Below are 23,485 nucleotides of genomic sequence, written 5' to 3'. Positions count from 1 at the left end.
TTCGACACAAAACCGAGGACCAATCTTCCAATGATTTCACAGACACATAAGACGGAGGAGCGAGCCACTCAACCCAAAGCCTAAACATTGAAGGGAGGGGAAGAGCTCAGTTCTGAGCAAGTGCACAAACAGCTGGTCTACATTTGCTATTGAACACAGGAGTCACCACATAATTCCATGGACTGAAACATTAAGGCGGGTCCTCATCTCCTCAATAACCCCAGGTGATTGAACCCTACAGAACAAATAAACAGACAACCGCCATGCAGAAACTGTAACGAACATTGTAAATTATCTGCTCGGATCCCCGTAACTCATTTTCATATTTACTGGGAGTTGATATTGTGCGGGTGGCGTGGTGGGTTAGCACTGCTGCCTCACGGCGCCAAGGTCCCAGGTTCGATCCCGGCTTGGGGTCAGTCTGTGTAGAGTTTGCACATTCTCCCCGTGTCTGCCCGGGTCTCACCCCCTCAACCCAAAGATGTGCAGGTTAGATGGATTGGCCATGCTAAATTGCCACTTAATTGGAAAAAAATAATTGAGCACTTTAAATTTATTTAAAAAAGCAAGATATTGTGCATCTTAGTTGTTCCAGCGTGCTCGAGAATCTTAAATTGTCCTAATACGATGTGCAATATTGGATTAGCAATGTGAAACCATTAGGTGTAAATTCAAAACTAGTATAGATGGTAGCACAATGGGAAAAACACACATATTTATTCTAGGCAGGGGCAAAATACCAAATCGCCAGACTACCATCCCATGCCTCCGACTGGCGAACTTAAAAGCTCATGTCACCAATCTACCCTTTCTGCTGTCTGATCACAAAATGTAGGGAATATTTGCCCCAAATGGGGAAACTCTAGTTACATTCAGAGACACAATCCGGTGTGAAACGAAAATGATATATACTAGAATGCCTGGTCTGTTCAGAGTTAGGAAATCTCAATGCAAAGATATCATTTGGCACAATGTAAAATTGTTTGCATGAACATCAGGTGAGGAGATGATCAGCTGTCTCAAATCACAATCAAAAACAGAGTCTGCTCTGATCCAAGTTCAACACCTAAACAATGATCACTGGAGATGCCAGTGGAATGGTATCGTAGGAAACGTCAGCACCTTCAGAGGAGGAGAGAGAAAATGCAAACTCTCGACTAAGTTTGGCAGTATTTGAAGAAGGTGGAGGAGTTAGAAAGAATCCAGGTGAAGATTAGAAATCGGGTCAGTTGGTCTTGGATACCAACAGCTGGACGATGTAAACCCACCTGGGAAATAAACTGATGCTTTCCTCTGTTACATATTAACCTTTGGCTTCACCATCATGTCACCTCTGACTCTGGTGAAAAGCCCAATGATAATGAACAGTCCATGCCAGACAGGGCAGAGAACCTGTTTGTACAGGTTTGCTGCAGTATGCATCTCCAACAGCGTGTCAATAAAACAAGCGATCTGGAAAGTAGCCCCCATCACAGGCAATGTAGCAGAACAATGATGTCCTTCAGTACAGGGATGCACAAATTCAAAACAACACCATTTCTTGAACGCACACAGTAGATGGGGCAGGATCATACATCGCTTATGGCAGCGGATGCAAAGGAAGCTGCAGAAGCAGAGAGTCTTTCTCTTCTTGAGTATCTTTGCTTTCGCACTGAAATACAAGAGGCAGAAAAGTGAACAAATTAGACAACAGAAAGGGACAACATGCCAGTGATTAATTGTATTATAAGTTCTTGGTTGAGCAGATTATTAACATGGCAAGCACAAGAGTTCAAATTGTCAGCCTGCATAAAAACCTTTGTGCAACTAAGGAGTCAGCAGAACCTCAACCTTCACATCTACTTCAGGTACCATCAAATCTCATTCTTGCTCATGGATAGAAAACAGTAACTTGTATTCATATAGTGCAGTTAAAATAACAAAATGTCCAAAGGCACTTCCCACGAGTGTAACTGGGGAAGAAAAAAAAGCCATGGAAGGATTTGAACATGAAGGTAAGAGTTCTAAAACCAAGGTGTTGGTGGACTGGCTACCAATGTAGGCCAGTGGGAACAAGGTGATGGGCAAAGTTCCCTCCCAGTGGTTTATATGGATCTTACCACAGAGATTGGCGGAGGCACGGTCACCTCCTCTGCAGGGCAAAGGGGGACAATTCAGAACACAAGCAAGCAGCCACACTGCAGCGGGAGTGTGTCTGAGATACAATCAATTCAGCAACAGCTTCTCCAGCTCCATGTCAAAGGGGCATTCTACATTGGAATTGGAAATACAATTAAGGAGGACCAGGGTAATCAATATGCTCAATGTAATGTTTCTTTCCATTGCAAATTCCGTTCAAACCAGCGCTTGCAAGCTCAAATAGTTGACATCAAACACTCATGTACAGTTATGGATGGAATTCATACCTTCCAAATCTGCCGATAAATCTTAACAGGACAACAAAATTGCCACTGTTGTTAGAAGATGTTGCTGGGATACACAGGCGAATGGGACCCCCGGCTGCTATTGATGGAACTTCATTTGGCTTTGTTACAGATCTAAATGCACCAAATTATTAGCAGCTCACCCCTGACATTGTTCACCAGCAACCTAAGCATAAGGACGGCGGAGAGGAAGAGGAAGAGTGAAGGCTCAAATTCCCTGAACAGCATTAATAAATCAGATAAACTGGGCAGCACGGTGGCACAGTGGTTAGCATTGCTGCCTACGGCGCTGAGGACCCGGGTTTGAATCCCGGCCCTGGGTCACTGTCTGTGTGGAGTTTGCACATTCTCCCAGTGTCTGCGTGGCTTTCGCCCCCCCACAACCCAAAAGATGTGCAGGGTAGGTGGATTGGCCACGCTAAAAAATTGCCCCTTAATTGGAAAAAATTATTATTTTTTTAAAAATAATTTTTATTGAGAAATTTTGATTTTATACAACATTGACGCACCTTAGTAAAATACCGAAAATAACAATAATATTAACAATCATATACATTCGCCCCATCCCCATGAACAACCCAGCATTTTAACAACAACACATATTAACACACTATAAAGTTACAGAATAAACACTACAATAATGCACCCCCCCCCCCCCCCCCCCCCCCCCCCCCCCCCCGGGTTGCTGCTGCTATTGACCCAGTTACCTATCTCTAAGCCAGGAAGTCCAAAAAAGGCTGCCATCCTTTATAGAACCCTTGTATTGATCCTCTCAGGGCAAATTTGACCTTTTCCAATTTTATAAATCCCGCCATGTCACTGATCCAGGTCTCCACACTTGGGGGCCTTGCATCCTTCCATTGTAACAGAATCCTTCGACGGGCTACTAGGGACGCAAAGGCCAGGACACCGGCCTCTTTCGCCTCCTGCACTCCCGGCTCTACCGCAACTCCAAAAATCGCGAGTCCCCACCCTGGTTTGACCCTGGATCCAACCACCCTCGACACCGTCCCCGCCACCCCCTTCCAGAATTCTTCCAGTGCTGGGCATGCCCAGAACATATGGGCGTGGTTCGCAGGACTCCCCGAACATCTGGTGCACCTGTCCTCACCCCCGAAGAACCTACTCATCCTAGTCCCGGACATGTGGGCCCGGTGCAGCACCTTAAATTGGATGAGACTAAGCCTCGCACATGAGGAGGAAGAGTTGACTCTCTCCAAGGCATCCGCCCAAGTCCCGTCCTCTATCTGCTCCCCGAGTTCCTCCTCCCATTTAGCCTTCAGCTCCTCCACTGACGACTCCTCCACCTCCTGCATTACCTTATAGATGTCAGACACCTTCCCCTCTCCTACCCACACCCCCAAAAGCACTCTGTCCATCGCCCCCTGCGAGGGCAGCAAAGGGAATCCCTCTACCTGTCGCCTAGCAAACGCCTTTACCTGCAGGTATCTGAACATGTTCCCCTGGGGAAGGCCAAATTTATCTTCCAGTTCCCCCAGGCCCGCAAACCTCCCGCCAATAAACAGGTCCCTCAATTTGCTGATGCCCGCCCTTTGCCACCCCCTGAATCCCCCATCCGTGTTCCCCGGAATGAACCGATGGTTGCCACCCCGGGATGAACCGATGGTTGACACATTAGCTGCCCAATAGTACCCCAGAAGGTTGGGCAGTGCCAGCCCACCTCCATCCCTTCCTCGCTCCAGGAACACCCTCCTCACTCTCGGAGTCCCATGTGCCCACACAAAACTCAGAATACTGCTAGTCACTCTCCTAAAGAAGGCCCTGGGGATAAATATGGGCAGGCACTGAAAAAGGAACAAGAACCTCGGAAGCACTGTCATTTTGACGGACTGCACCCTCCCCGCCAACGACAATGGCAGCATGTCCCACCTCCTGAACTCCTCCTCCATCTGATCTACCAGCCTGGTAAAGTTATGCTTGTGGAGAGTCCCCCAGTCCCTGGCCACTTGCACCCCCAGGTACCTAAAGCTCTCCCCTGCCCGCCTAAGTGGGAGCCTACCAATTCCTTCCTCCTGGTCTCCAGGGTGCACCACAAACACCTCGCTCTTGCCTAAGTTTAATTTATAACCTGAGAAGGTCCCAAACTCGGCTAGTAACTCCATCACTCCCGGCATCCCTCCCACCGGGTCCGCCACATACAGTAACAGGTCGTCGGCATACAACGACACCCTATGTTCCTCTCCACCTCGCACCAAGCCTCTCCACCTCTCTGAATCTCTCAATGCCATCGCCAGCGGCTCGATTGCCAGTGCAAACAACAAGGGGGACAAGGGGCAACATTGCCTGGTCCCTCGGTAAAGCCGGAAGTACTCCGACCTCCTCCTATTCGTAGCCACGCACGCCATCGGGGCCTCATATAACAGCCTTACCCATCTAATGAACCCTTCACCAAATCCAAACCTCCCCAACACCTCCCATAGGTACCCCCACTCCACTCTATCGAAGGCCTTCTCCGCATCCAGTGCCACCACTATCTCTGCCTCCCCCTCAATCGCCGGCATCATAATGACATTCAGCAATCTCCGCACATTCGTGTTCAGCTGCCTTCCCTTCACAAAACCTGTCTGGTCCTCGTGCACAACCCCTGGCACACAGTCCTCTATCCTGGTGGCCAGGATTTTTGCCAGCACCTTAGCGTCCACGTTGAGGAGAGATATGGGCCTGTATGAACCACACTGCTGGGGGTCCTTGTCCTTCTTTAAAATTAACGAGATCAGCGCCCGTGACATCGTCGGGGGCAAAGTCCCCCCCTCCCACGCTTCATTGAGTGTTCGAACCAGCAAGGGGCCCACTAGATCCACAAACTTTTTATAAAATTCCACCGGGAACCCATCCGGCCCCGGTGCCTTCCCTGACTGCATCTGCCCGATCCCCTTAACTAGCTCCTCCAGCTCAATCGGCGCACCCAACCCCTCCACCTTCTCCTCCTGCACCTTCGGGAAAGAAAGCCCGTCAAGGAACCTCTCCATTCCCCTCCTCTCCCCCGTTGGCTCCGACCGGTACAGTTCCCCGTAAAAATCCTTGAAGACCTCATTCACCTCTACCCCCTTCCGCACCACATTCCCACTCTTATCTCTCACTCCAGCAATCTCCTTAGCCGCATCCCGCTTACGCAGCTGATGAGCCAGCATCCTACTCGCCTTTTCACCATGTTCGTACACTGCCCCTTGTGCCTTCCTCCACTGTGCCTCCGCCTTTCTAGTGGTCAGCAAATCAAATTTAGCCTGCAGGCTGCGCCTCTCCCCCAACAGTCCCTCCTCTGGTGCCTCTGCATACCTCCTGTCCACCTCCAGCATCTTTCCCACCAGTCTATCCCTCTCACTCCTTTCGCTCCTCTCCCTGTGTGCCCGGATAGATATCAGCTCCCCACGAATTACTGCCTTCAGGGCTTCCCAGACCATCCCCACCTGAACCTCCCCCGTATCATTCACCTCAAGGTACCCCTCAATACTTGCCCGGACCCTCCTACACACCTCCTCCTCCGCCAACAACCCCACATCCAACCGCCACAACGGACGTTGGTCTCGCACCTCTCCCATCTCCAACTCTATCCAATGCGGAGCATTGTCGGAGATTGCAATGGCCGAATACTCGGCCTCCTCCACTCTCGGAATCAGTCCCCTACTCACCACGAAGAAATCTATCCAAGAGTAGACCCTATGTACGTGGGAGAAGAAAGAGTACTCGCGTGCCCTCGGCCTTACAAACCTCCATGGATCCACTCCACCCATCTGATCCATAAACCCTCTCAGTACCTTGGCCGCCGCCGGCCTCCTACCCGTCCTAGAGCTGGACCGATCCAGTGAAGGATCCAACACCGTATTAAAGTCCCCCCCTATGATCAGACCTCCCGCCTCCAGATCCGGGATCCGTCCCAACATACGCCTCATAAAGCCCGCATCGTCCCAGTTTGGGGCATACACACTAGCCAGTACCACCTTCTCTCCTTGTAGCCTGCCCCTAACCATCACATACCTACCCCCCTTATCCGCCACCACCTCCGATGCCTCAAACAACACATTTTTCCCCACCAGAATCGCCACTCCCCAGTTCCTCACATCCAACCCCGAGTGGAAAACCTGCCCCACCTTCCTCAGGCGGACCTGGTCCGCCACCCTCAGGTGGGTCTCCTGAAGCATTGCCACATCCGCCTTTAGCCCCTTCAGGTGAGCCAGTACCCTCGACCGCTTCACCGGCCCATTCAACCCTCTCACATTCCAGGTGACCAATCGGATCAGAGGGCGTCCCGCCCCCCTCCCCCGTCGGCTAGCCATAGCCCGTTGACTGCCCGCCCCAGGCCAGCACCCCCTGCTCGACCCCGTCCCCATAGCGACAACCCCTCACCTCTGTCCCCCCAGCCCCCACCAGCTCCTTCTTGACCCTACCAGCAGCAACTCGGTATTCCCCTTTCCCCCCAGGCTAGGAACCCTCCCAGCCGCGAACCGTCCTCCATTGTACTTCTGTGGGTCAGCTGACTTCTGCTGACCCCGGAAACTCCCGCCAATAGCCCGACCCCTACCGAAGTGGGATCATCCCCCAATCTATCCCTCCTCCTGGCACCGCTCCAGCGCGGGGAAGAACCAGTTAAGGCCCCGCCTCCCCCGTCACCATCTCCCCCCCCCCAGCCCCGCAGCACGGGAAACCAGAGGAAAGCCCGCGCTTTTGCACTGCCCCACCACACCCTTCTGACGCAGCTCCCAAATATCAGCCCCACTCCATACCCCCACTCCGGCATAGAATACAACATACCCCCCCGACCCTCCCCTCAAGATACACAGCCCAGACAATGTCCCACAGCACAAAAACAAAAACATAGCAGAACAACCCCTCCGTAAATAACCATATCAAAATTGGAAAAGTACTAAAACAAGAAGAAAACAACAGAAGAAAAAGAGAACACAGCAACAGCAGAATCCAGCACTAATATCTTACAGCCGACCTCGTAACCCCCAACCCCTAGTTCAAGTCCAGTTTCTCCGTCCGCACGAAGGCCCACGCCTCCTCCGGGGATCGAAATAATGGTGCCGGTCCAAATAAGTTACCCACAGGCGCGCGGGCGGCAACATTCCGAACTTTATCTTTTTTCTATAAAGCACCTCTTTCGTCCGATTAAATCCGGACCGCCGCTTAGCCACCTCCGCACTCCAGTCCTGGTAGATCTGCACTACCCCATTCTCCCAATTGCTGCTCTTCACCTTCTTGGCCCAGCGCAGCACGCACTCCCGATCACTGAACCGGTGGAACCTCACCAGCACCGCACGCGGGGGTTCATCTTCCTTGTGCCTCCTGGCCAGCACCCTGTGCGCTCCCTCCAGCTCCAAGGGCAGATGGAGAGATCCGGCCCCCACTAGCTAATTCAGCATTACAGCCACATAGGCTGTCAGGTCCGATCCCTCCAGCCCCTCTGCAAGGCCCAAGATCCGCAGGTTTTTCCGCCTCATGCGGTGATCCAGCTCCTCAAAGCGTTCCTGCCACTTCTTGTGGAGTGCTTCGTGCCCCTCCACCTTACTCACGAGGACCACGGCCTCCTCCTCCTCTCGTTCAATGGCCTGCGTCTGCAACTTCTTGATGGCAGCACCCTGGGTGGACTGAATCTCTGACAGCCTTCTGTTCGTTTCCTGCAGAGAGCTCAGTACTTCATCCTTGAATTCTTTAAAGCAGCGCAGGAGATCAGTTTGTTGTTCCTGGGCCCAGAGTCTCCATTCCTCTGGAGCTCTGTCGGCGGCCATCTTGGATCCCTTCCCCCGTTTTTTCTGAGGAGCTGCTGCTGTTTTTTCCTCCCTTCCACTCCAAGTTCGAGTCATGGACTGCAGGGAAAGTCGTTCAGCACACCTTCCCCCACCGGGAGACGTCGAAAAATTTCCGTTTTGGGCTCTCAAAAGAGCCGAAAAATCTCTTTAAAACGGGAGCTCCCAAATGTGTGGCTTACTGATCCATCACAGCCACCGGAAGTCGGAAAAAATTATTGAGTACGTTAAATTAAAAAATTAATAAATTAGATAAACTCTGGTCTGCGGTCAAAGAGCTATGTAGTTTTTATTGACTGTGGTTTAAGGTTATAGTGAGTCATCACAGAAGACCTCTACCCTAGTTAAAACTAGCAGGGAATCAACGGCACAGAAGGGATGTGAAAGAGAATTTGCGTTGTGTAAATTATGTTTTGCCAGCCAATCATTTATAAGTTTTGGGATGAAAGAAGAAATGAACGAAACCACATTCACAGACAAATTAGCTTCCATCAAGTAATAGCCACGCACAAACGTGAACGGTGCCAGGGAGGTCCGGCCAGCCACACCCACATGTTCTGGACCTCTCCCAGGCTTGTCAGATACCGGACTGTCTTTAGCAAGGCCATTTCCAAGGTTGGGGGAGGGGGTGAGTGCCATGAACACTAGTGGCAGTCTTCAGGGTTTCGGAACAGCCAAAGCTGGGATCAAAACAGATGACAGAAGAGGAAAAGAGGGGGGGGGGGGAAGTCAGGAGAAGGGGAAGGGGGAGAGACACCAACCAGGATACAGAGTAAGCAGTGCCGAGAAATCAGAGGGGCCAAGGATGACAAGGAATATTTTTTTTAAAAGTACCAATTATTGTTTTTCCAATTAAGCGTCAATTTATCGTGGCCAATCCACCTAACCTGAGCATCTTTGGGCTTTGGGGGCGAAATCCCACGCAGACACAGGGGAGAATGTGCAAACTCCACACAGCGAGTGACCCAGGCTGGGATCGAACCCGGGTCCTCAGCGCCGTGGGGCTAATCACTGCGCCACCGAGCTGCCCTGAATGGCAAGGAAGCACATGGGTGGAACCACATCAACAGCACCAAGACACATGCCGGTGGCGGCAAACAAGCCCCTGGTATGTTTCAATACCGGGAGGCAACGTGTATAAAATGAATACAGCACGGTTGCGGTAACCGATTACTGGGGACCAAAAAAGGTAGGGACCCCGTATCTATACACCTGTTACCCTTGTCTGCATACCTGTTCATGTTCTTATTTTTTATTGTATACCCATTCTGTAGCTTTCTCTTTATTATTGTGGGATGCTCCTTGCCATGTTATGAGAAATGCAAAACTAATAAAAATATACATATTAAAAAAAAAGTCATGCATCCAACCAAAGGGGCTGGGTTAGAGATATTGTCGTGGTTGGTTAGGTGTAGCAATGCTCCAAATTGTTCTTATTGAATGCAGTTAGATTACAACACACAGCTGCAGCAGCCAAAGCAAATCTCTGCCACTGGAGGTGGAGGAGAGGGTGGGGAGAGTAAGATTGGAAAGAGATGTAGGAAGCCACACTTTATGAACACGGGGGTGATTATCATGCACTTGACATGCACAAAAGGATTAGAAAAGCAGTTAATATTATACGGTATGTTAAACCTCACGTCCTGGCACCCCCCCCCCCCCCCCCCTTTCATATTTACACACATGGCTGAAATAACTTGTCCCCATCTGTTAACTTCATGTCCATTACCTGACCTAACGGGGCTCCTCATCATTTCTGCCTGTAAAACAATTGAAGAAGAACTTTAGTCACATTAATGCCACTGATTAGAGTTATTGCAAGATCACATTAACACCGAATTAAAAAGGGACTGATGATAGCCTGAATTAGTGAGAGAACGTTCGACAGCATTTGCACATAAATTGCCGAGAGCTGTCAAGCAGATCAAATGAAGGCAGCTGACTCTGAACCAATTCTAAATTCCATTATATCCATGACAATTAGCGCACACTCCTGATCGGGTAGAATGCCAAGTTATCCTGCACTTCCACAGTGCTCTGTTGCATTGTTTGTGTGAAATTATGATCTGAAAGGGCAAGAAGCAGATTTGATCGTCGTTTTAAAAAAGGAAGGAATTGAATAAATACTTAAGCGGAGGGGAATGCAGGTTGACGGGGATGCAGCAGTGGAGTTAGGACTAATTGGGTGGCTCGATCAAAAGAGCGGTCATATTCAGAATATTTGAATAGCCTCCTCCCTTTATTGTACACGATTACAACAGTCTGGTGACCCATGCCCCCCAACTTCATTCCAATCCAGAATTACTCCAGAAATGCAAGATTGCCTGAAACAGAAAGGCCTGTCCCATGGTATCTGGCACATTGCTTTCCCAGCTAGATAGTGTCTTTCCGATTGGAGGGCTGTTACATAGAGTTTACAGCACAGACACAGACCTCTGGGCTCAACTCACGTACGCCATTTTTGTTTGCTTTACTCAAGCCTCCCCAACCCAGTCACAATCTCTTCATCAAACTCTATTAGCAAAATAATTCTCTGCCTTTCTCCTTGTATAGTCCTACTTCTTGAAGCAGCACATCCCACATTCTTACCACTCAAAAAGTTCCTCCTAAATTTTCTTGGGTCCCTCTTTGCTTTCGGACTGTAGACCCAGAGGGAGAGGAGCAGCCACCACCACGACAGTTAACGGTTTGAAGCCTGGGAGCAGGAAGGACAGGAGGGGTCAGGCACCCAATTCCACAGGTGACAGGGCACAAAGGTGTCCGACCGAGAATTTGGAACCATAGTGAACATTGGGAGTTCGCAACCTGGGAGTTCGTGACCTGGAACCCGAACGACTCAAAAGCAGAGGCCACGGATGAACAGAAGGGAAATGACGGGTAACTGATTTAAGCTCGTGCAACTCAACGTGAAGCCTGGAAGCATCGTGAAACTACAAAACGGAAACAGGTCTGTGTTGGGGGTCATAATAATCTTTATTATTGTCACAAGTAGGCTTACATTAACACTGCAAAGAAGTTACTGTGAAAATCCCCTCATTGCCACACTCCGGCGCCTGTTCGGGTACACGGAGGGAGAATTCAGAATGTCCAATTCACCCAACAATCACATCTTTCGGAATATGTAGGAGGAAACCGGAGCGCCTGGAGGAAACCCTCGCAGACACGGGGGGAATGTGCAGACTCTGCATAGACAGTGACCCAAGCTGGGAATCAAACCCGGGTCCCTGGCGCTGTGAAGCAACAGTGCTAGCCACTGTGCCATCGTGCCACCCCATATGAGTAGGATGCCAATTCCAAGGGCCTGCCCAGCTGTTCCCACAGCTTTATCTTCTAATTATTGTTTGGATGTGTATACAGGAGGGAGGGCAGTTAATAACTGCAGCAGAGCTGAAAGCTAGCGCTGGTAGATGTGGTGGGGTCGATAATAGGCAGCCAATATTTTTTCACAGAATGAGTGACTGATCTACTACTCCTAGATTTCCGTCCATGCTGCAGCTGAAAATTAGTTCTCATGGTCTGTGTGTCAGTTTAGGACAGGTTTAAGCAAGATAAAACTTTGGACATTCAAAGTTAGACGGCAGACAGCAATCCAACAAGTGAATCTTTACTGAGGTTTGGACAAATACCTGGGGCTGGATTCTCCGTCGGCGGAATCCTCCGCCTCTCTGGCAGCGCACTCACGCCCGCGTGGGGGTGCCCACAATGGGAACCCCATTGGCCAGCTGGCGCGATGGAGGATGTTGTTGCCAGCGGGGGCAGGCCACACCAGGAAACGGGCATGGCACATCCCACCCCGGCATCTTGCAATTAATATTTCCTTTACAAAGTGCACAGGTTTGGTTATACAAAGAACAAAGAGCAGTAGAGCACAGGATCAAGTCCTTCGGCCCTCCAAGCCTCTGCCGATCATGCGCCTGACTAAACTAAAAGCTTCCACACTTCCAGGGGTCCGTATCTCTATATTCTCATCCTATTCATGTATTTGTCACTATCCTACCTTCTTAAATGTCACTATCGTACATGCTTCCACCACCTCCCCCGGCAGCGAGTTCCAGACACCCACTACCCTCTGTGTAAAAAAACTTCCCTCGCACAGCTCCTCTGAACTTTTCCCCTCTCACCTTAAACCTAGCAATTGGCTCCTAGCAATTGACTCTTCCACCCTGGGAAAAAGCTTCTGATGATCCAGTCTGTCCATGCCACTCCTAATTTTGCAAACTTCTATCAGATCGCCCCTCAACCTCTGTCGTTCCAAAGAAACAATCCGAGTTTCCTCTCCTCATAGCTTCCAATAGAACCATAGAATTCCTATAGTGCAGAAGGAGACCATTTGGCCCAGCGAGTCTGTACTGACCCTCTGAAAGGGCAGGCTCACCACCCCCCCCCCCCCCCCCCCCCCACCCCACCCTATCCCTGTAACCCTACCTAACCTGCACATCCTTGGACTGTGGGCAGAAACCAGGGCACCCGGAGGAAACCCACGCAGACACGGTGCACCACTTTCTGACATATCTTAATGGAGGCTCACTCTGGATTTGGGGAATTACCTTGCCTAAATACTTTGGATGTTGAAACAAACCATCTAATATTACAAGATGCTTTCTGAATCTTCTTCATACATACACGATAATTAATACAGAGAATAGGGCAGGGATAGGGGAAAGAATGGAGGCAGAAACCACGAGGATCACTTGAAAAACAATTATATAGGTCAAGTTCATATGTACCAAACCAAACAGCCCTCATATCTATACTGTCAATGACCTGTGAATGGTATGGTCAACAAACAATCATGGAAAATACCAGGTAGGTAATTAAAATTACAAATACCAGAAATTAATAAAACCTAGAACTAAAACCTGAACATATCCACTCTTTTTACAGAATTGTCTTTCCAGGAGTTTATACTTTTATTCGAGGGGAAGCATCTGCTTTGATTGTCCGTAACCAGATGATTAACTGGCGATTGTTTAGTAATCAAATAATCTCGGATGATCACTAGCACGCCTATCGAAAGCAACTAGGGGCAAAGAAAATCGTGCTTGCAAATGCAAATCAGCGATATTCATTGAACACATCCAAGTATAACAACAACTTGCATTTACATGGTACCTTAAATATAGAACAACCCAAAGGGCTTCTTTTAAGTTTCACTTACCATTTCACTTGGCTGCAGTATAGAAGCTGAAAAAAACAATAAGAGTCACGTTAGTAATAATGCTCATGTTCAGACTGGCCGACAATGCCAACTACATGGTGATGCTATATCCACACACAGCACTTTATGGAGTGACTCACTGGAGGTCAATTTATCGTGTAAACTCATTACAGCCCTGGCCAAAACCACAGTACAAACTGAAGTTAAACTGGGATCCTTCTGGTCTAGAACATTTAGCTAAATCAAATCTGTGAATAAGCTGGTTGAGCGATTGAGAAGACCCGAGCCAACACTTTAAAACTGAAGCTTAAAAATAGCCCAGGTAACCCACTGGACTGCTTTGAGTTCCTAATGTTGGGAAAGAGCTACCTTTTCACTGGACACCAGGCCTCAACCAATGTATTGTGTTCAACATTTTGAGGACGGAGGCCAAAATCTTGGAAAGGATTTACTAGAACGTAGAATGAATGGCACATGGGTTGGAGAATCTTCAGTTATGTGGAGAGACTGGAGAAGATGACATTGTTCGCCTTCCATGCAAGGCCAAGAGGAAATTGAATAGAGATGTTTCAAAACCATTCATGACCTTGAGAGGGTGAATAAGGGGAAACTATTTCCAGTGGCAGAAGGGTCAGTGACTAGAAGCCACAGATTTAAATTTAATTGGCTAAAGAACAAGAGGTTACACAAAGAAACCTATTTTTAGAAAAAGAATCACGTGAATTGTCGCACTGCCTGAAAGGATAGTGGAAGTAGATTCACCAGCAACTCAAAAGTGAAATAGATAAATAATGTTTTCCCTTTAAGTAAGAGGGCTATGGGGAAAGTCCAGGGAAGTGGAATTAATTGGATAGCTCTATTAAAAGAGGCAGCACCAGGTAAGGGCCAAATAACCTCCTTCTGTGCTGCATAATTCGGTGAGTCATTGAATCTTTTCAACATAACGGAGGGGTGTAGAATTCAACTTTCCCTGGGGCTGGAACTGGACACGATCTGTTGGCATCACTTCCACAAATCATTAGTTCAAACTGGTAGGTGTAACATAAAATTCAGCATTTGTTATCTATGGTGTTAATCAATCACAGGTTTAGGAAATTGCTTGGGCGACTGCAGCATCCAATTTTGTAGAATATTACTCCTTCCTTCAAAGCTGTGCACTTTTATAAAAAATAGGGAAAGGAGTGTGAGACAATTCAACAATTCTGAGGGGCGGGAGAAAAAGAGCGAGGGAAAGAAAGGGGTGGGGTGTAACAAAGGGAAGAATTATATTTCAGTGATGGTACCACGTCTCTGTTTCTGGATCCATTTCAGAAGTCACATTTTTAAAATGGCCAAGGTATCTTAATTTGAACGGTTTCAGATGGAAGCTTAAAGTTGCACAACATAAAGTGAACATCTACAGTGCCAATTATATCAAGCTCCATACTGTCTGCCAAATATATAACACCTTAATGCAGTTCACGGTTGCCAAGAGATTGTTGGCCTTTGCTGCTAAGGAAATAATGTCAACTGTTCATTTTCTTTTGTCAATGCAAATGTGTCTGAATAGTACCCTTTTTAAACGAGTTTTAATTTCTATATTAACATTTTAATATATTAGGTATTTGAGAATTTCTGTGGTTTTTTTAACAGTTTGTTCAGAACATTAATATAGACTTCGACCTACATTTTACGCTGCACTCTGGGAAGCTTTTAGGTGGGGAGGACAATTACTGGTCACTTAAGGTCCGCTTCTCTTCCAACCTCAATGTTTAGGCTGGCGGGAAGATCCATGGGAGAAGGTCGGAAATAGTCCAAATTAGATGTGGGACAGGAAGAGGATTGGGGGGGGGGTTCTTTTTGTTGCTAAATTCAGGATGATTAGTGTAGTGTTCACAAAGACCACAAAATAGCTTTAACTTGAACAAAGCCATAACTTTATTAACACTACTAATTTGGACTCGACACGTACTCCTTAATAATATACAGTTGATAATTAACATATACACTCATCTACAACTAATCTCTACATTATTATAAACGATGATCTGCTCTCACTCACTATCTTTCCTGCAGTCTATACTCCAGCTACCTTCTTCACTTCACTCCCCACAAGGCTTAGCATCAATGTTTTATATACTTGTAACTCTAGCTCCCTCCAGTGACTGATTTAAACATTTCATTAACCCTTGCAGTTCTTACATTTATGATAATACCACAGTGGTGTGGTGGAGGGCATCCTTATCAGAGACCCCTTTCTGACTGGGAACGCTCACCCCTCAAGTCCCAGTGACCTCCGAACTTCCCTCCTCACCCTGGCCTCCCCCCACGATCCTGCCCCAGGCTTCACCTTTCTTGCCCTGGGATCCCTGAGAGTTAACTTCTCCTCCACTTCCCGGATTTGGTCTCGGGTCACCTGGTGTCAGTTCCCCTTCAGTCCACCGCAGCACTGTTGCTGCAGGGACTGGGGAGTGGCCAGCCAAGCAGATTGGCCAGCAGTTTTCTTAGGCGGGACATCCTCTTGGTTGAGGGCAGAAGTCCCGCCTAGTGCCAATCAACGCTCATAGAGTGCAAATCGGCAGCGGGGTAGCTGGAGTCAGTGGGAATGTATTTCACGCCCACTCTTTGGTTGGCACACCGAAAATTTCTGGCCTTAAGTCCCGTGATTATCAAAAACTTCTACACTAAATATGATGGAGATGGCGTTTAGCTGTCTTAGGGGTCAAGTTGAATACCAATTCCTGTGCAGGCCCACCAACTGCTGCTTTTGTTAATTGGCAGGAATCAAAGGCCGTTTTCTTTAAATCCAAAAAGATGACCAAGCAGTATAATGTATTCCAAAAAGCTATTGACAACTATTCGGACGTGAGCACGAGGTGGATGAAGACTTGGGAGGAAAATCACAAACACGTGGCTGAGTTAAGTGGCAATGTTGTGATATCATTAGGACCAGAAACGACTCTCGCTGCCGAGGACCCGGGTTCGATCCCGGCCCTGGGTCACCATCCCGGCCCCTGGATCACCGTCCGTTGAGAGTTTGCACATTCTCCCCATGTCTGCATAGGTCTCACCCCCACAAACCAAAGATGTGCAGGGTAGGTGGATTGGCCACAGTAAATTGCCCCTTAATTGGAAATAAAAATTAATTGGGCATTTTAAATTTATTTTAAAAAAGGGCCAGAAACGAGATGGATGGGAAGGAAGATCAAATGCAGTTATGTAATTCCTACTAAGTGGCGTTGGGGGAGGGTGAAATGATGAAATATCAATACAAGATGAGCTAGATGATCGCAGTCAAATGAGCATGGGATCAATTTAAACTGTCAAACTGTTCAATCTCATCCGTCTGGAACAAGACTCTTAACAACCATAACAAACCAGTACAAACAAAGTCTTCACCTTTGTTTCGTTGGTAGAGCAAATGTGGGAGTTTGTTGGACCGCTTGAGGTAGAAAAATGCAGCCACAGACAGAATGAAGAATGAACTGATAAATAGCGTTCCCAGACATAATGAAGCAGCTATTCCCGGTCCTCCTTCATAAAATAAAAGAGACGAAAGAGATGGAGAAATCACTTATTGTTGGTGTTGAGTAAATGATGTTACTTAAGCAACGGCGAGAAGCTTCATGGCAACCTCTATGCTTTTCGCAATTGATATTCTTACCAATTTTAATGATGGCCGGGCCCACCGTGGTGCCATTTGCCGAATTCACTTCACTGCTGGAACGTGCTGTAGCAGAAAAACTAATGAGTGTGAAATTCATACAATACTAATGACATCCAAACAATGAACTCTCAAAAGGACAATTTTTCCTGAGGAAGTTGCACCGTTTTCTTGGTGTACGGTGTTGTAAAAGTGGAATTATAATTGGATGTAGAATTAATAAATGAGATCCAAAGTGCAATTCTCACACTCTAGCAGCTGTGCATCATACCACAATAATATGTTGAACCCATATGAATGGAGTAGACTGGTTTCCAGCATTGAACTGGAAGCTTTGGGATGGGTAGTATAAAGGAGAAAGCATAAAACATTGTGACTTCAATAGCGAATCAGAGTTTCCAGCGGTCGACATGCAATTTGAGGAAATATTGCTGATCTTCTCCGCCAAAAGGTTTGATGTTCCGACGCTTCTAATTTCCATTAAATGTTAATTAAGACCAGCAGTTTTGCATTTGGAAACAGACAACTGAACCCTTTCAAATGACAAAGCTCACATTATCTTCTAAACAACAGCTACTTGGTTCATGGCCTTGCATTGATAGCAGAATGAATGCAAACTTTTCACAACACGCTTTTAAATTACTGACACTGAACCTCGCCGCCAGTCACATCAGAAAACCAAGACAATTTTCATGAGAGTAGTCACTAAAGTCTGAAACTAACTACATTCATTTCTTTTATTTCAATAAAGTCTCTTTTTTGAAAAGAAATTTTGTTTTGGAAATTTGCTGTTTATACATAGTTTACAAAAGGTCATTATTGTCTATTTATGTATTTTTAGTTCCTTCCCCCCTTCCCCTCCTCCCTCCTGTCAATTAGCACTGCCCTCCCTCTCCTTCCACCCCTCGTTTTAGCTGTTCCCTTGTCGTCTTGGTCTATTTCTCCTGTCTCCCCCCTCCTCCCCTCACTCTGTTGGCTGTTGGCTTCACCAGGTCCTGGAACAAGTTGGCCTCCACGTCTTGTGGAAGCCCTCCTCCGACCCTCAGATGGTGAATTTGATTTTCTCCAGGTGGAGAAATTCCGACAGGTCGGCCAGCCAGTCTGCAGCTTTGGGTGGTGCTGCTGATCGGTAGCCGAGCAGGATTCTTCAGTGGGCCAGTGGGCGATTAGGGATGCAAGTGCTAGGGTATCGGCCCCCCTCCCCATCGTGAGTTCTGGCTGGTCCGAAATCCCAAAGACTGCCACTTTTGGTCTTGACTCCACCCTCACCCCCACAACATTAGACATTGCTTCAAAGAAGGCTGTCCAGAACCCGACAAGTCTGGGTCATGCCCAGAGGTTTATTGGTCTGCTGCTCCTCAGAAGATGAAAACACAACACCCACTTCTGTGCAAGTCAGGTCTTATCCCGCTACTTGTCCAGTAAGTTTTTTACAACTACATATTGATTCCCTTGTTGACCAGCACAACTGGCAAAACTTGCCCAACCAGTCCGAACGGGTGGCACGGTAGCACAGTGGTCAGCTCTGTTGCTTTCACAGTAACCTCATTGCAGTGTTAATGTGAGCCTACTTGTGACAATAATCCCGGGTTCGATTCCCGCTTGGGTCACTGTCTGTGTGGAGTCTGCACGTTCTCCCCGTGCCTGCGTGGGTTTCCTCCCACAAGTCCCGAAAGACGTGGAGCGCGATTCTCCGCCCCCCCACGCCGGGTGGGTGAATAGCGGGAGGGCCTCCCGACATTTTTCACGCCCTCCTGCTATTCTCCCCACCCACGCCCGACCCACGCCACGAATCGCCGCTCGCTGTTTTTTACGGCGAGCGGCGATTCTCCGAGGCCGATGGGCCGAGCGGCCAGGCCTTCACGCCCGTTTCAACACGGCAGCAAACACACCTGCTCGTTGCCGTCGTGAAACGGGCGGCAGATGCCCGTTTGGGGCATCTGGGGGCCCGATTGGCACGGCAGTACCACGGCCGTGCCAAGGGGGGGGTATAGGCCCGCGAAGGGTGGGCACCGATCGCGGGCCGTGCGTCCGTAACGGACGCACTCTTTTCCCTCCGCCGCCCCGCAAGATCAAGCCGCCATGTCTTGCGGGGCGGCTGAGGTAAAAGACGGCAACTGCGCATGCACGGGTTGGCGTTGTCCAACCTGCGCATGCGCGGCCGATGCCGGCGTGATGCTTGACGTGCGGCCTTGATGACCGTCATCAAGGCCGCGCTGCCGTGATGCATGGGGCCGCACTCCTAGCCTCGCCCGGGGGGGGAGAATCGACCCCGGAAGTGGCTGTGAAGGCTGCCGTGGGTCACGGCCTGTACCACGGCAGCCTTTACGATTCTCCGCATTTGCGGAGAATCTCGCCCGTGCTGTTAGGTGAATTTGACATTCTGAATTCTCCATCTGTGTACCCAAATAGGCGCCAGAGTGTGGCGACGAGGGGCTTTTCACAGTAACCTCATTGCAGTGTTAATGTGAGCCTACTTGTGACAATAATAAAGATTATTATTAACATCGGAGTTTGGAAAGCCAACTTTGTCTTCTGGTCAGAAACATAGTCCTCTGCCCACTGTAGAGACTGAAGTTTTAAATGTTCTCAATGGGCATCTCTCAAGAAGACAGCCAGGCTTTGTGCAGGGAATTATCGGAGGGCTTCAACAGATAACCCCGACTGGCAGCTGCTAGTGTACAAACAAAGTTGTCAATGACCTGAAACTTCAGTCATATGAATGTAACAATACTTTGTTGCTTACTCACAGTTAATGCATTCAGTCTGATTGTTCGAGGAATCGGTGAAAGTTCCATTAAAGCACCTGATGCAGGTGGTACTTCCATTCTTAAACCAATATCTGTAACAGCCTGAAAATTGACAATGAGTGTAGAGACATGTGCTGATGCAAACACCAGCAATCCTTTTCAGCTTACTGGGAGGACTTAATACAGCACTTCAGTTGAACAACTGAGCTATCAGGTTATAATTAATCCCCCTTTTCCGACCCAACGACATGCTGATGGAGTTCGAGCTGGCCCCTGGACCATTGCAAACTCTGACACCAAGGCAAAGATTTTGCAAACTCTTGAGAAAAGCTAACTATTTTTATGGCTCAATGATAGGTAGCTAATTCATGGCTGGTGTGAAGACACAATTAGTCTCCATAGAATTCTTACAGTGCAGAAGGAGGCCATTCTGCCTATCGACACTCTGAACGAGCACCTCACCCAGTCCCACTCCCCTGTGCTATTCCCATAAACCCACCTAACCTGTGCATCTTTGGACACCAGTGGGCAATTTAGCATGGCCAATCCACCAAACCTGCACATCTTTTGTGTACAATAAATTATTCAAACAGGAGTACAACTTTGCTAGTTCAGCATAAGGAAGGAAATGGAGGAAGAGAGATGTTGGTATTAATTCTGGGAAGGATTTGTAAATGTAATAATTTGGGCACTAATAGGTTAGAACAGGGATGGGCAAACTTTTCCATGCAAGGGCCACATTCAGAAATTCACAATTTTAAAGGGCCGCATAGTATATTAAGTAAAATAATTAATATTTTAAATAGCCAAAATAAAAGGTCTTTAAAGAAAAAAAAGCACATTTATTTGAAAAACAAAGTAACTCAGTAAGTAACAGAACAATTTCAATGAGAATGATGCATCTGACTGCAGTCATTTACCAGTTTGTTGAAATCAGGTGTCAAGTTGCTTGTGCTGATCCTTAACACTGACAGAAGCACAGCCTAGCCGAGTCAACGATAAAAACGCGCGTAGTGGGGTGGATGAGTGGGGCTGCCTTATTGGTCGGTTTAGTTGGGTGTGCGACCAATAGGAGTCCAGGTTACAAACAATAATAAGGCTTATTGTTTGTAACCTGGACTCCTATTGGTCGCACACCCAACTAAACCGACCAATGAGACAGCCCCACTCATCCACCCCACTACACGCGTTTTTATGCGGCCCGCCAATGAGGTGCCCGGAATCATAACCGGCATTTTTGAAAAGCCGCCAGAGAAAAGCCGCTGAAGTAAATGCGCTTATTGAATAAGCGCATTTACTTCAGCGGCTTTTCCCCGGCGGCTTTTCAAAAATGGCGGTTATGATTCCGGGCACCTCATTGGCGGGCCGCATAAAAACCTTTGTCGGGCCGCATGCGGCCCGCGGGCCGTAGTTTGCCCACCCCTGGGTTAGAACTTCATCCTGCCACCAAAGGTGGCTAAACTAAGACATGTGATGGGCTGAAGGGACTCTTTTTGTCTGACTCTCCGACATGCGAGTCCTAATAATTAGTTTAGGTCGACTCAGCTTGCTGCTTGATGCCTTATAATTCAAGGGCTTTACATGCTCAAAAAAACCTGGATTATCCAATAATTTAAACTAAGCAAGGTGGTAATAAAAAGTGAATTTCCATTTATTAGCAGGTGTAGACCTGGGAGTCCTTGTTCAAGATTCTCTTACGGTTAATGTGTAGGTTCAGTCGGCAGTTAAGAAGGCAAATGCAATGTTAGCATTCATGTCGAGAGGGCTAGAATACAAGACCCGGGATGTACTTCTGAGGATAGACAAGGCTCTGGTCAGACCCCATTTGGAGTATTGTGGGCAGTTTTGGGCCCCGTATCTAAGGAAGGATGTGCTGCCCTTGGAAAGGGTCCAGAGGAGATTCACAAGAATGATCCCTGGAATGAAGAGCTTGCCATATGAGGAAAGGTTGAGAACTCTGGGAGCTGGATTCTCCGTCCCGCCGCGCCATATTTCTGTTTCACCCCGCCGGTAGGATGCTCCGTTACACCGGCTGGCCAATGGGCTTTCCCATTGTGGGGCAGCCCCATGCCATCAGGAAACCCCCCGGGCTGCCGGCAAAACGGAGCATCCCGCCGGCAGAGAATCCAACCCGGGGTCTGTACTCGTTGGAGTTTAAAAGGGTGAGGGGGGGATCTTATTGAAACTTAAAGGATACTGCGAGGCCTGGATAGAGTGGACGTGGAGAGGATGTTTCCACTTGTAGGAAAAACTAGAACCAGAGGACACCATCTCAGACTGAAGGGATGATCCTTTAAACGGAGATGAGGAGGAATTTCTTCAGCCAGAGGGTGGTGAATCTGTGGAACTCTTTGCCGCAGAAGGCTGTGGAGGTCAAGTCACTGAGTGTCTTTAAGACAGAGATAGATAGGTTCTTGATTAATAAGGAGATCAGGGGTTATGGGGAGAAGGCATGAGAATGGGGATGAGAAAAATATCAGCCATGATTGAATGGCAGAGCAGACTCGATGGGCCAAGTGGCCTAATTCTGTTGCTATGTCTTATGGTCTTATAGATAGTAAAACTGCATTACTTTAACGCTAAATTTGCATTCTCGCTTAGGCACAAAGATGTGTGCTGTGAGAAACGGAAAAGACTGGTTCACAAGGGGGATGTTCTTCTGGGGCAAATATCCGAGCTGGGAATAGTTAACATGGCCAGAAGGTATATTCAAAGCTGAGTGATGTGGAGATGCCGGCGTTGGACAAAGCCAAGTGCTTCATTCTCCAATATAAATATTTCTTATCTTGCTAAGGAGCAAAGAACAAATCAAAAAGTAGATGTTTCCTTGTTCTGCGGACTGATGTTACTAATTTTGCGATTTTGAAAATGTACCTGGATGACAAAAGCTGTTTTGCGGACAAAGGCCAGATTCGTCAAAGAGGTCTGCGCAGCATTCAGTGAGAGCAACTGGTGGGATCTAGAAAAGACAGAGAAAGTGAAAGATTTGCATTTCCATAGTGCCTTGCACAACCCTCGGCAATTCCAAAGCATTTAACAGCCAATTATGTACTTTTGCAAGGGCGGCACCAATTTCACACCGCAAGTTCCCACCAACAATAATGAAATAATGGCCAGATCATCTATTTTGATTATGTTGGTTGAGGGATTATTATTGGCCAGGCTGATGAATATACCTTCTGGCATTCAGAAGCTATTCCGAATCTATGGCAGCTTTATTAAGAATCTAAATTATGAAGCCACTAATGAATGTGTTCAGCAGCAAATTCATCACAGAAAGTATGTTACAGAAATACACATTAACCTGGCCAATTATTCACAAATTTCTGCAGGCTGAAAGCTAGACAACATTTGAGTAATTCTGGATAGAAAAGGCTTGGGTGGTAATGTAAAATGGGCAATTATATATTGTTTGATTGTCTGAAACTCTACTGTTGGAGGTGGTGCAGTAAGGTGTTGGTGGGGGGAGAGAAAAATAATTTTGGGGGGGGAAGTCAATCAAAAAATTTCGAAGAAGGCAGCACGGTGGTTAGCATTGCTGCCTCACGGCACCGAGGTCCCAGGTTCGATCCCGGCTCTGGGTTGCTGTCCATGTGGAGTTTGCACATTCTCCGCGTGTCTGCGTGGGTTTCGCCCCCACAACCCAAAGATGTGCAGGTTAGGTGGATTGGCCACGCTAAATTGCCCCTTAATTGGCTGGTGTTTTGGCTGAGATCCACATCTGTCATTATTTTGGGCCTTGG

General features: G+C 47.8%; 1 protein-coding gene across 1 annotated transcript in view; it reads right to left on the bottom strand.

Annotated features, from left to right (window-relative positions):
- Window positions 1-507: 507 nt before the first annotated feature.
- Window positions 508-23,485, bottom strand: part of c16h1orf159 (chromosome 16 C1orf159 homolog) — a 40,047-nt gene continuing 17,069 nt past the window's right edge. The window contains exons 3-9 of the mRNA XM_038773540.1: window positions 22,617-22,701; window positions 19,743-19,844; window positions 16,993-17,058; window positions 16,728-16,862; window positions 13,350-13,375; window positions 9,921-9,951; window positions 508-1,651 (exon numbers count right to left, since the gene is read on the bottom strand). Of these exons, the coding sequence (XP_038629468.1) occupies window positions 1,569-1,651; window positions 9,921-9,951; window positions 13,350-13,375; window positions 16,728-16,862; window positions 16,993-17,058; window positions 19,743-19,844; window positions 22,617-22,701 (528 nt within the window). The 3' untranslated portion in view covers window positions 508-1,568. The remainder of the gene's footprint in view (window positions 1,652-9,920; window positions 9,952-13,349; window positions 13,376-16,727; window positions 16,863-16,992; window positions 17,059-19,742; window positions 19,845-22,616; window positions 22,702-23,485) is intronic.

Source organism: Scyliorhinus canicula, chromosome 16, assembly GCF_902713615.1.
Source record: "Scyliorhinus canicula chromosome 16, sScyCan1.1, whole genome shotgun sequence".
Classification (NCBI taxonomy): Eukaryota; Metazoa; Chordata; class Chondrichthyes; order Carcharhiniformes; family Scyliorhinidae; genus Scyliorhinus; species Scyliorhinus canicula.
This window is presented reverse-complemented; position numbering and strand designations above follow the sequence as displayed.